The sequence below is a fragment of the Cydia pomonella genome, chromosome 5, assembly GCF_033807575.1.
Source record: "Cydia pomonella isolate Wapato2018A chromosome 5, ilCydPomo1, whole genome shotgun sequence".
In the NCBI taxonomy this organism is placed as follows: Eukaryota; Metazoa; Arthropoda; class Insecta; order Lepidoptera; family Tortricidae; genus Cydia; species Cydia pomonella.
In genome coordinates, this window is record NC_084707.1 from 11,013,455 (window position 1) to 11,027,008 (window position 13,554).

A 13,554-nucleotide genomic window follows, 5' to 3' on the forward strand; every position below is an offset into this window, starting at 1 on the left:
TCAACTTGTCAAGCTCCTGAAGCTCCTGACGCTGACTGCTGATTTAACATTGCTTTATGATTTTGTATATTTAATATGCCTGGCTATCAATAAAAATTAAATAAATTATGCAGTTAATCGGACTATGTAAATAGCTAATAAACTCAATAAATGTGATTGGTTTATACAGCGAGGAGTTTGACATCGGTAAATATTTCATTCAAAATGTAATCAAACATTGTATAGTAACATTACGCTCACGTCAAAATGTGTCGATCAGTGGAAGTCCATTCATTTTGTGTTTTACTTATCTTCAATTTACAAATACGTTGTTTGTTTCAGAAAATTACCATGGACGTAGTATTCATGAAACCGGTGCAACCTCATGTGTTCAAAGCATTGAAGGATTTAGACATAGGGAGTTTGACAAAATGTACAACTGATGAAATAAGACCCATAATACCATGCTTGGTTCGCATGGCCTTGATATCACCTTTAGACATCACTAAATACTGTGCAGAAGCAAAAAAGGATATTCTAACATTACTCTCTGGTATAGACCTTGTCAATTTCATAGTATCACTTTTATCTATTGAGTTCCATACATTAGAAGTTGATGTAAAGAAAGAACAACAAATGAGGTGAGGATCTTTATCTTTGCTGTGGCATCACATTGATAAGGCCTGATGCACATATGCTTAATTGCCATGTTAAATGATTGCCACAGTGAATATGTTAACCTGTAATATTTGTTTTCAATGACTTAATGGTAGCCAATCAAGTTTATATTTAGTATTCATGTTGCCTAAGCCATAAAGCTGACCTCTTGATGAAAATTTATTTATGTATTTGTTATAGACTTGTTCATTTTATAATGATTTGAAAGCTATTAATTGTTTAACTTTCAGACAGAAAAATGGTTCACAATACACAGAATCTTTCCTTGTGCAAAATATTGTGAATGGCATTGCCAGTGACTTTGAGCAATCTGATTCACCAAGAAGAGTTCGACTGGTTCTTTCAGAGATACTTCAAATGCAAGCACAAATAATAGAATACAACCAACACAAAAACACAAGTATAGAGTGTGCAATCAAACCATCTGAGCTATTTGATAATGATGTCTATTTGGAGGAGATCACTGATGTTATCTGCATAAGCCTTGCAGAGCTACCAAATTTGCTTAATATTTGTGATGTGGTAGAAGTTTTGCTACATGTTAATAAAGGCCCAATCATAATATCATGGGTGGTTGCTAATATGCCTGACACATTGCAAGAAGGTATAATATTCATTAACTTTATTTCTTGAAATGCCTTTATAGTAGGCCCCCATAGCGGGCCTATAATATAACACCGGTGACGCACTTCTCTCAGTTGGACACATTAGATGGACAATCAAGTTTTCAGCAATTCTTGTCAAACTTGTGTAGACACCAAGTAGACATTAACTGAATCCTCAACAAAATATTCATATACCTCTCTTTCATATGAATAAGAGAGAGACACATAATTAAATTTCCATGTTCAATGTTTGGAGTTTGCAGTAGGCCCACAAATTGTAAATCATCGGGGTTAGTGCAACACCATGCAACTAACAAAGTTGATAATAGTTCAAATTCAAACAATGTAACAAGGAACTTAGACCTTACTTCATTTGTTACTTATATTGCACTATCCCTGACGAAATTATAGTTAGACCCTGGGGCCTACTCACACTAATTATTTATTTATTTATTTAACCTTTATCGCACAAAAGAAAACCTTATAGTACAAAAGGCGGACTTAATGCCATAGGGCATTATCTGAATTATTACTTTCCTTAATTTACAATATTGCAAAAAATTACATTACATACATTAATATATCTTTATTTTTAGTTGTTGAGTCCCTGGTGGCAAACACAGAGAGAGGTGAAGAAGGTGGCATAAGGGCCAAAACCCTCAGCACACTCTGTGCAGTCTGCCCCTACATGGCGGCATCAGTGAGAGCTAGAGCTGCTGCAGCGTCGCGATTGCCGGCCCTTGTAATAACCCTCACTCTTACGCACCATGAAGATGACCTGGTAATGATAGCTATAACGTACAGCTCAAATATAAATGGAAAACAATTTATTTGCCATGTTGAGGTTTATTGTCATCCACCACTGCTATCTAGACACGCAACAACATGTTAAGCCAAGTTCAAAAGAGAACTGGCAACGCAGCAGCCGTGTGCTATATTACACGTACCTTTGGAGCGACTTTTGACCCCTCCATAACTCAAAATCTATTATACTATGTCGGTGGCAAACAAGCATACGGCCTGCCTGATGGTAAGCAGAGATTGCTCTGAACTAGTTACAATATGCCTGTAATTAGTTTATGTAGCTTCAGATACCATAGTTTAAAAAATACAGCAAATCTAAGTTTATAAAAACTAGTTTTTGCTCTATTTGTTTTATACGCTGTAGCTATATAAACTAAGTGAAAGGTACCTCATGTCATTACGTATATGTGCAAAGTTTCATTACAAACCAACACGTAGTTTTAAAATAATAACGAAACTCCGTTTGTATGGGAAGGTAAAATTCGACCGAGCTTTCTGCGGGCCCTTAAGACAAAGAAATTGTGTTTTTTTTTACGATTTGTAATGTTAAAAAAAGATTTTATTTACACACTAAGCGCCTATTTGTAATAATTCAAGAAAATCAATAAAATCAGGAGAAATTATTCGTGTACTTCTTAAACTTGGTACGATTATACCTTGTGTCCAGATAAACATACTAAGAGTCTTAGAGGGTGTACCTTTTACGATTTTTGCTCATATCTCGAGTATCAGTAGTACAAATAGCCTTAAGATTTGGTTTATTTTTAAAAAAATTGCGAAGTGCGTATTTTATGGTCAGTCAAAAATTAAAAAGGTAAAATTGCAAAAAGAAAAAAAAATGAATTTCCCCCCCTCTAACTTCTGAACTATGGGTCCAAAAAATATGAAAAAAATCGTGGAAGTAAAACTTAGTAAACACTTTCAAGGAAAACTGTAGCGAACCTGATAGGCCTAGCCGTTTCTGAGTTTTGGCAAAAAGTCTACCTTTACGGACGGGTAACTACGGAACCCTGTACTGAGCATGATCCGACATGCTCTTGGCAGATTTTTTTATATTTGATCAGCAGGTGACTGAGCTTACATATTCTAAACTAAAAATTTTAATTATGTTGAACAGTTACGAAAAAACGACGTTCTATTAAATCGCCTATTTTTGTCCCTTTGTTAACTTAAACAACCTGTAGCTCCTAAAGTATTGATCATAGAGTAAAAATAAACATAACCAAAGTTGTAGGGAATTTTATGGTAAAACTTTTATTCGAAGTAATTGTAAAGATATTCGAGATATGAGCAAAAATCTGAAAAAGGTACCTTCAACCCCCCTTACACCGTCAGCACATGAGCACAACCCCCACCCTCGAGGACTTTAAGTATTTTCATCTGGACACCACAAGGTATAAATTGTACCAATTTACAAAACTACACGAATTATTTTCCCTGATTGCCCATATTCGGGTTAATTTTCTTAATATTCGGGTTAATTTTCTTAGGTTAAATTTTAGTTTCGAAATAGACTGATGAATACTAAAATTTTCTTAGAATATGCGTCGTTGTTGACTTCGCCGGCAAAATAAGTAATTGAGATCCACTATAAGGATGCCAAGTTCTAGTTCACTTGGGATGTAATTAAAGGGTGTAGCAGGATAGCCTAGGAAAAATTGCCCCCAGCGATTTTGGGCCGAAACTGTAATCAAACGATTGCTTTTGGGGAGGTTATACTCTGCACAAAGTTTCATCCCTCTGTTACGCCCTGGGGGTGAAAAACACCCGATTAACCCCAAAACTGTTTTAATTATTTTTTCCTAAACTATGAAAGTGACGAATTTCAAATTTCGTACAAATATTAATAAGACTAAAAGCTATGTGCTAAAAAAATATTAACCCCCTAATCATTGAAATTCTTGTAAAAAAACAAAAATAAAAAAAGAATCAACCTGTATATCAAGTTTGGCTCATGGTACCACACCATTTTTTTTTTCAAAAATGAACCAGTTTATATTCTACATGATACAAAAGTTTCATGGACCTACTCCAGAAGGAACATTGCGAAATTAATATGTATTGGCTCTTTGGTGCGTACTATTCATTGAACTCCCACTAAGAGCCTTGCATTATTAATAAACAATGGCTTGCGATCGGACCGCTGCTCGTGCCCGATTTGAAAAAGGTGGGGATAAAGAAGTATGAATCAAACTCATTTGTATTTATAAAAACATTTTTAGGGTTCCGTAGTCAACTAGGAACCCTTATAGTTTCGCCATGTCCGCCTGCCTGTTTGTCTGTCTGTCTGTCCGAGGCTTTGCTCCATGATCGTTAGTGCTAGAATGCTGAAATTTGGCATGGATATATAAACCAGTAAAGCCGACAAAGTCGTACAATAAAATCTAAAAAATTAATTTTTTTGAGGGTACCTCCCCTACACGTAAAGTGGGGGTGAATTTTTGTTTTTTGCTTCAATCCTACAGTGTGGGGTATCGTTGGAAAGGTATTTCAAAACTAATAGGGGTCTTCAACAAACATTTTTTGATTAAGTGAATATATTCGGAGATAATCGCTCCGAAAGAAAAAAAAATGTGTCCCCCCCCCTCTAACTTTTGAACCATAGGTCCAAAAAAAATTAAAAAAATCGTGGAAGTAGAGCTTAAGAAAGACATTAAATGAAAACTATAGCGGACATGATCAGTTTAGCTGTTTTTGAGTTATCGCAAAAAGTTTCCCCTTCATAGTAAAAAGACATACTTTAATTAGGTACTGATTATGCAAATTTGCCTATTTGTTTAACTCACGTGAAAGGTACCGTTTCATCCCTTGGTTAACAATTTACTATACTTTAAGCTCCAGTTTAGCTTATTGTGACGGAAGAGTAACTACGGAACCCTACACTGAGCGTGGCCCGACATGCTCTTGGCCGGTTTTTTTAAATTATTTTGTTTTCGGGTCCGAGACGTTGCGTATTAAGCATGATACGAGTATAATGATTAGTAGCTACGAAATAGTACGTTTATTTTAATTTCGCAATGTTCCTTCTGGAGTAGGTCCATGAAACTTTTATATAATATAGAATATAAATTGGTACATTTTTGAAAAAAAAAATGGTGTGTGTACCATGAGCCAAACTTGAGATCCATGTACAAATGAGTTTGATTCATACTTCTTTATCCCCACCTTTTTCAAATCGGGCACGAGCAGCGGTCCGATCGCAAGCCATTGTTTATTAATAATGCAAGACTCTTAGTGGGAGTTCAATGAATAGTACGCACCAAAGAGCCAATACATATTAATTTCGCAATGTTCCTTCTGGAGTAGGTCCATGAAACTTTTGTATCATGTAGAATATAAACTGGTTCATTTTTGAAAAAAAAAATGGTGTAGTACCATGAGCCAAACTTGATATACAGGTTGATTCTTTTTTTATTTTTGTTTTTTTTTTACTAGAATTTCAATGGTTAGGGGGTTAATATTTTTTTAGCACATAGCTTTTAGTCTTATTAATATTTGTACGAAATTTGAAATTCGTCACTTTCATAGTTTAGGAAAAAATAATTAAAACAGTTTTGGGGTTAATCGGGTTTTTTTTCACCCCCAGGGGGTAACAGAGGGATGAAACTTTGTGCAGAGTATAACCTTCCCAAAAGGCATCGTTTGATTACAGTTTCGGCCCAAAATCGCTGGGGGCAATTTTTCCTAGGCTATCCTGCTACACCCTTTCAGGATTTGACTTGGCTTTCATTTCACATTTGTTTATGATGGGGTTTTCGTTACAGGTGTCATTTATGTCCGGATTACTACTTGGATCCGATCAAACTACGAGGGCCTGGTTTGCAACATTTTTACGTAACTCTCATAAACGAGGCAAAGGGGATGGCCACGCCGCACTCACCAAATTACGTCAAGAGCTTTTAAATAGACTAAAAGAGGCTTCTGCTGGCGTTGACGCCTCTGCGCTATTAAGACTATACTGTGCCCTTAGAGGAATCGCAGGGATCAAATTTCAAGATGACGAAGTGGCAGGTCTCTTAAGGCTCGTCACTCAAAAGCCACCTCCTACCCCAGCTGGAGTTAGATTTGTGTCTCTGAGTCTATGTATGATCTTGGCTTGCCCTTCTCTAATGGGTATGTGCTACTTTGACATCGAATGTATGTTTTGTGCTGCATGTGTTACAATTCTAATATGTCTATCCCACTTTTCAGCCGCAGTTGAACATGAAAAGAAAGCAATAGAGTGGGTCCAGTGGCTTGTTAAGGAAGAAGCGTATTTTGAAAGGTACTTGTTTTTACTCATTTGAAACACTAATAATCTACTGAACTTAAATTGACTAGGCTGGATATGTCCGCCGCTTGCACCCGGAAAGTACAAAGTACAAACGAGAAGTCAAGTGGCGCAAAGGCCCAGCAGTGGGACACAAAATTAGGCTAATAAAAATAACTGATGACAGATTAGTTTGGACCTTAACCACACGAAAATAATTAATATAAAAATACTTTCTTCACATTGCAGCAATTCCGGGGTGACAGCTTCATTTGGAGAAATGTTGCTTCTGATAGCCATTCACTTCCACTCGGGGCAACTGGCAGCGGTGGGAGAGCTGGTGTGCGCCACACTAGGCATGCGCGTGCCGGTGCGCCCAAACGGCCTGGCACGCATCAAGCAGGCGTTCACTCAAGAAATATTCACAGAACAGGTCTGCTCTATGTTTAGGTTTTTCTCATGGCGTCTTATCTTTGGCATAGAATGCCTCATGCCATTAAGTCCGCCTTTTCAGCAATAAGTTTTCCTTTTGTGCAATAAAGATTAAATAAAGAAAACTAGTGGTAAATTTCAAATGACATTTCGTACATAAGTTCCGAAAAACTCATTGGTACGAGCCAGGATTTGAACCCGCTACCTCCGGATTGAAAGTCTGCCGTCATATCTACTCGGCCACCACCGCTAATACCACCACTAGCTTTTCGGTAAAGGAAAGCATCGTGTATGTGAAGTCCCCAATCCGCATTAGGCTATCGTGGGGACTATAGCCCGAGCCCTCTCGCGCATGAGAGGGCCTGTGCCCAGCAGTGGGACGTATATAGGCTGATTTATTTATTATTTTATTAAAGAAAACTAGTAGATTTAAGGTGAAACTGATCCGTGTGATTCAGAGTCACCAGTAATTAACCATAGTGTAGATTACTTCATTTTCAAATAAACTATCAACATGTTATAGGTATATTTTTTAATTCATCATTCCAATTTGAAGTACAGCAAACATTTGTGTAATTTAATATATTTCTGCTTTCCAGGTTGTAACAGCGCACGCAGTGAAGGTGCCAGTTACCGTAAACCTTAATAGCAACATCGCCGGATACCTACCCGTGCATTGCATTCATCAACTATTGAAATCGCGGGCGTTTTCTAAGCACAAAGTACCTATTAAAAACTGGATTTATCGACAGATCTGCAATTGCACAGCTCCTTTACATCCTGTCATGCCCGCCCTAGTTGAAGTGTATGTTAATTCTATATTAGTAATAAACAATAAAGGCGCCAATGAGTACGTAAACAAACCTATAACTGAAGAGGAAATCCGGAGAGTATTCAGAAACTCCATATTCGGTGCAAATTTCGATGCACAGAAGAAAGTTTTTCACGTCATGGAAGTGGACAACGGAGAATCATCAGCAGAATTTAATTTGGAAAAGCCGACATTAGCCTCCCAGTTGCTACTGATTTACTATCTGCTCCTTTATGAAGACGTGAGGCTGTCAAATACAGCGACACTTCAGGCCAATGGCAGAAAAGTAAAGAGTTATTCCGCCGCTTTCCTGTCGGAATTGCCTATAAAATATTTGCTACACCAAGCACAGAAAGATCAAATGAGTTATGGTGGGCTCTTTAGCCCCCTGCTTAGGTTACTGGCTACGCACTTTCCTCAGTTGTCATTGGTCGACGACTGGATGGACGATCAAGTTTTCGGAGATTCTTGTAGACACCAAGTAGATGTTAATTTAACTGAATCCTCGATAAATGAGGCATTCCAAAGTATTGAAGAAAATCCATACAAGACTGGAAAGGTTTTAAAAGCAATGTTAAATAAAAACCCAATTGACATATGGCCGTTTGCCGAAATGTTTGTCCGTTATTTCAAAAGCGTACTTGGAGATAAAGTACCACGTCACATTCAAGAATTATATCGAGAGGTATGGTTACGCTTAAACACTGTGCTACCAAGATGTCTCTGGATTATGACTATAAATGCTCTACTTGATATTAGTAGCATTAAAAGCGTTACGATCACGCAAGAGAATGTATTGGTAGATCCATTACAGGTATTACGTTGTGACATAAGGGTTTTTAGATGCGGGCCCATTTTGAAAATCATACTCAGAATTTTAGAAGCGAGTTTAGCTGCTTCCAGGAGTCAACTTAGCAGACACCTACTGGATAAACCATTGGTGGAAAAGAGCGGCCAGCTTACGTCAGAAGCCGAAAGGGAGGAGTTGAAAAATGCATTAGTTGCTGCTCAAGAGAGTGCTGCACTTCAAATATTACTAGAAGCTTGTCTCGAAACAGAAGAAGATCAATCGACGCCAGAATTGATGTGGTCACTGCGTGAAGTTAGAAGTATTATCTGTTCTTTCCTGCACCAAGTCTTTATTTCGGAACCATCACTCGCTAAACTTGTTCATTTCCAAGGATATCCCAGAGAACTGTTGCCAGTTACAGTGCAGGGCATACCTTCTATGCATATTTGTTTGGATTTCATCCCAGAACTGCTTAGCCAAGCTTCACTTGAAAAGCAAATATTTGCTGTTGACTTGGTGTCCCATTTGTCCATTCAATATGCGCTACCCAAGGCTATGTCCATAGCGCGATTGTGTATCAATACCTTATCAACACTATTGTCCGTGCTGCCGAGCGACTTGCGGCTAGAACTCTTCCAACCAGTCCTGAAATCCCTTGTAAGGATATGTACTGCATTCCCCTCGCTTTTGGAGGATATCACATCATTATTGCTGCAGCTTGGACGGATATGCGAATCCCAGGCCTCCCTTGGTCACTGCTGGAATGACACCCAAATTCTTGGCGAAGGCGCATACGTCGCATCTGAAACGCAACCTAAAAGCAAAGTTCTAGTGGCCGAAGTTCTTTGTAGAGATATTAAAGTAACCATGTCTGAAATAGTACAAGCGGCCCTTTTAAATGATAAGATGTACTAAATGAAGTAACTCATAAAATAAAATATAAGCACTGAATGATAGTTTTGTTTTATTTGAACATGATAACTTAGTACATAATAAATAAGTTATTAGTTGGTTCCACTAGATTTTGTGTTTCAAGTTGTCTATACACAAATGCGCATTGATTTCTAGCTGCATGGTTTCCAATAGCATTGTACAGCTGAGCCTGAAAACAGTCACTCATAAAAATTCGTTATACATTCCGCGAGCTGAGTTATAAAGTAGGTACATATAGCTTTACTATGGATCCCAAACTCAAAAGATTAGTTGCTGTGTCATGAATTTCAAGTGAATGGAACTAGGAGTTTTCTGTAGAACAGCATATTTTCAAGATTATGATATAGGTTCTATGTCCCATAGTAAGTCATTCAGCTAGAGTAAATAAACACTGATTAGGCTTACATACCTGTAAATACCATGTCTGCAACAGACGAGCTTGGGCTCCCACTTTCGTGAAATTCTTTTTAACAGATTCTAGTGTTTCGCAGCATGACTGTATCACTTGGAGGCGCGCTTCGCCACTCGCAGGGGCAGTAGCTATGCGGCACTTCGTGTATAAAAGTAGTGCTGAAAAGCAGAATAAACAGTTAGGACATAGCGTCATTTAACTTGGGCACAACACATTGGTTATTTAAACTGTCTTACGTTTACTTCGAAAGTGACGGACGAATATAATATTAATTGTAGCGAAACGCTACTACATCTGTCGTAGTTTTGTGGAATTACCGCCGTGCCTTGGTCAGGTTGTTTTTAGTGTTTTGGCCATGTTTCGCGGATGTTGATTCACGCGGATACCGTTAGGTGGCGCTTATAGCAAAAACGCGAAAACGCCGACCTTCTTCGTATAATTCCTGGCCGTTTCTAATAAATTAAGTGCATAAATGCGCTTATTTTGAATTTAAATTTTTATGGAATATTCGAAAAAGAAAAGATTGAAGTTGTTTTTGGAGAGATGGTTTTGTGAATTTGGAGTGGAAAAGTCGTTTGTGTTCCCGGGTCATTTTTAACCAGTTTTACAATTTATAGCCAGTTTGATAGTTAACACGAAGTCTTTTTAAGTGCGCGTAAATCCACGGGTGGAGAAGCTCCTCGTAACAGTCGACTACCAAAGGCGCGCGTAAATCGGCGCCCGAATAGGAGAGGCTCCTCGTAAACAGTTTGTCACCAAAGCCGTGCGCAGGTCGGCGCTAAGCAGTGGTGGAGTGAAGAAACCTCATCGTTATCGCCCGGTCTGCTGCCATACGCGCCTCGCCAGGAAGCGAGTGAGGCTTACCTCGTCGGCCTGTTTGAAGTCGCCAACTTGTGCGCCATCCATGCTACACAAGTAAATTTGAATCCAGCTGCCGGTACCCTTGCGTGTGCTTCCACATTTATCCCCTTTACCCTGTTTCCCTTGAACTTCAAGACCGAAATATTTTAAAATTTAACGTTAGTTTTTCTAGTTCCAATTTTTATAACCAGCTAATTATTTCTTGTGTATTTTTGGCCATATTTTTGTTTTGCCATTTGTTAAAGATCTGTGATCCGCATACTAAAATTCCTCAAAATTCTAAAAGCCTCGTTTGACGGGCGGTATAAATAAACGGTTCAAAATTTAGGTATCATTCGCCAACGTGTCAACCATCATCATCCATAATATTCGCCACATTAATACATTTTTACCTTTATGCGGAAGGCAGACATATAGTTTAAACGAATCAAAATAGTGATTTTGGTGAACTTTGTAAAAGTTAAATTTTATACAGGATGTGACACAAAATTGTTTTTTTTTTGATAAATTGCGATAAATTATACGTGTTCTGCAAAATATTTTGTTTTACTGCATAATATAATAAATAATCGCTAGTTGCATGCAGCATGCTAAGTGATACTGACCTCTAGCCATATCGTATGCACTCCCATGAGCCATTATAGAAGGTAGTACTTTTCGGACTAAAATAAGTGCGTTTTTGGCGCATCCCATATTCAGTTGGACGTTTGCTATGTGCATTTCAGCTGTAGCGGCTAAATAATGCAAATGATATTTCTTGGCCAGTGACAACGCTTCATTCAGCAACATAATATTTGTCGACTGCATGCTACTGAATGTGTGTTGTACTTGAGACATCAGGATCATAGCTTTTAGCCTCAAAGATATATAATGCAGGCTATCATCTTCAGTTTTGCAATAGTCTAATATGTCGTGAATGGACTCCAACGCTTCTGTTGCGTCTCCTTTTAGGTAAAACATCTCCGCTTTTAATAACTGGCTCTGCCATCTATCATAGGATGCTAATTGCTTTATATTTTGTTCCGCTTCCTCCCATTTTCCTGGAAAACCAGTGCGAATTGTTAGGCATTTGTAAATTTTGCTTCTGGGGACGGGATCTGGGATTGGGCTCATAGTTTGGATACTGCATTCATCTTGTGTTTAAAGACCATTTTCACGGATAGCTAAAATCTTGAAAAAGCAAACATCGTGGTTACGAAATCATAAAATGAAATCGGGTCAATAAAGTTTGTATATTCTTCATTCGCACATTTGTGTCACATTTGAACGTGATGATGTTGAAAGGTGAGTTTAAAGATATAAAAACGAATGTAGGTAACTTATTCGTATTTAGGTAAGGCTCCATAGGCATTTGAGGAGTCCCTCTGTAGATTGTTAGACGGTAGAGTAGGACGGTAGTAGGAGAAAACAAGTATACAAAAAGAAATATAGCTATAGAGCGGCCGCGAGGGCGACAGCGTCTGTATGTAACAGTGGTCAGTTAGCAACTAATTAAACTGGGTTCGAAGTACGTACGTATGCATCTATGGATATATAACATTGCATGCTCACGCTCACTATTCAATGCGAAGTAAAGGATAATTTATGTATATAAGAAGTCGCCAATCGCCATCTTCTGCAGTCTACACCCTCCATGAAAAGATTAGGAGGCGGGCTAGGGAGCTTCACGCCCTTCCTGTGTGTCACGGTTAGATCGAGTTACCTGCCAACAGCGCCTCGCACCCGGGCTAGGAGCTCACTAACCCACTCACGACGGCCACTTACATGAAGATAGGTAACTCGGAGCACTCACACTCGACACTGACGCCAACTGCCATACATTTTTCTTTAACCAATGTAAGGCTTAGAACGCACTGCGATTAATTTCTTGCAGTTTCATTCTTGCAAGTGCGTGCGCTTATAAAGCATGCCGTACGTTACACTGTTAGTGGCTCTGAAACCGCAAGAAGTTAATCGCAGTGCGTTCTAAGCCTAAAGCCGTCGGCGTCAGCATGCGATCCCCCCGGTATCTGCCAACGCGTCGAGGGCGCGCTCTCGAGCAGCGACCAGCTTAGCAGGCGGAGCGCGCCCGCGCCCGCCGTCGCCAGCGCCATCGTGTTGTGCCACACGCTGCCAACGTTACCTGCCAACAGCGCGTCGCGGGCGCGCTCCCGAGCAGCGACCAGCCTGGCGGGCGGGTCGCGCGCCGCGGCGGCCAGCGCCCGCGCCAGCGCCGCGTCGCCGCGCCACGCCGCCGCGCACAGCGCGCCCGCGCCCGCCGTCGCCAGCGCCATCGTGTTGTGCCACACGCTGCCAACGTTACCTGCCAACAGCGCGTCGCGGGCGCGCTCCCGAGCAGCGACCAGCCTGGCGGGTGGGGCGCGCGCGGCGGCGGCCAGCGCCCGCGCCAGCGCCGCGTCGCCGCGCCACGCCGCCGCGCACAGCGCGCCCGCGCCCGCCGTCGCCAGCGCCATCGTGTTGTGCCACACGCTGCCAACGTTACCTGCCAACAGCGCGTCGCGGGCGCGCTCCCGAGCAGCGACCAGCCTGGCGGGTGGGGCGCGCGCCGCGGCGGCCAGCGCCCGCGCCAGCGCCGCGTCGCCGCGCCACGCCGCCGCGCACAGCGCGCCCGCGCCCGCCGTCGCCAGCGCCATCGTGTTGTGCCACACGCTGCCAACGTTACCTGCCAACAGCGCGTCGCGGGCGCGCTCCCGAGCAGCGACCAGCCTGGCGGGTGGGGCGCGCGCCGCGGCGGCCAGCGCCCGCGCCAGCGCCGCGTCGCCGCGCCACGCCGCCGCGCACAGCGCGCCCGCGCCCGCCGTCGCCAGCGCCATCGTGTTGTGCCACACGCTGCCAACGTTACCTGCCAACAGCGCGTCGCGGGCGCGCTCCCGAGCAGCGACCAGCCTGGCGGGTGGGGCGCGCGCCGCGGCGGCCAGCGCCCGCGCCAGCGCCGCGTCGCCGCGCCACGCCGCCGCGCACAGCGCGCCCGCGCCCGCCGTCGCCAGCGCCATCGTGTTG

General features: G+C 41.6%; 2 protein-coding genes across 3 annotated transcripts in view; one reads left to right on the forward strand and one right to left on the reverse strand.

Annotated features, from left to right (window-relative positions):
- On the forward strand, positions 1 to 9,299 carry LOC133518257 (integrator complex subunit 2). The gene is made up of 8 exons (XM_061851891.1): positions 1 to 186; positions 322 to 620; positions 888 to 1,261; positions 1,859 to 2,043; positions 5,831 to 6,179; positions 6,258 to 6,330; positions 6,565 to 6,748; positions 7,347 to 9,299. The coding sequence occupies exons 2-8, from the start codon at positions 331 to 333 to the stop codon at positions 9,261 to 9,263; spliced, it is 3,372 nt and encodes a 1,123-aa protein (XP_061707875.1). The 5' UTR covers positions 1 to 186; positions 322 to 330; the 3' UTR covers positions 9,264 to 9,299.
- LOC133518265 (anaphase-promoting complex subunit 5) overlaps positions 9,296 to 13,554 on the reverse strand; it is a 23,316-nt gene continuing 19,057 nt past the window's right edge. For both annotated transcript variants that reach the window (XM_061851909.1, XM_061851908.1), the window contains exons 11-13: positions 11,160 to 11,594; positions 9,691 to 9,851; positions 9,296 to 9,450 (exon numbers count right to left, since the gene is read on the reverse strand). In XM_061851909.1, the coding sequence (XP_061707893.1) occupies positions 9,331 to 9,450; positions 9,691 to 9,851; positions 11,160 to 11,594 (716 nt within the window). In that variant the 3' untranslated portion in view covers positions 9,296 to 9,330. The remainder of the gene's footprint in view (positions 9,451 to 9,690; positions 9,852 to 11,159; positions 11,595 to 13,554) is intronic.

Bases quoted from the DNA above. Each gene is read 5' to 3' on its own strand.
- LOC133518257 (XM_061851891.1), top strand. From the start codon at position 331: ATGGACGTAGTATTCATGAAACCGGTGCAACCTCATGTGTTCAAAGCA. The intron at 1,262-1,858 runs GTATAATATTCA...CTTTATTTTTAG, and splicing joins GCCTGACACATTGCAAGAAG to TTGTTGAGTCCCTGGTGGCA. The intron at 6,331-6,564 runs GTACTTGTTTTT...TTCACATTGCAG, and splicing joins GAAGAAGCGTATTTTGAAAG to CAATTCCGGGGTGACAGCTT.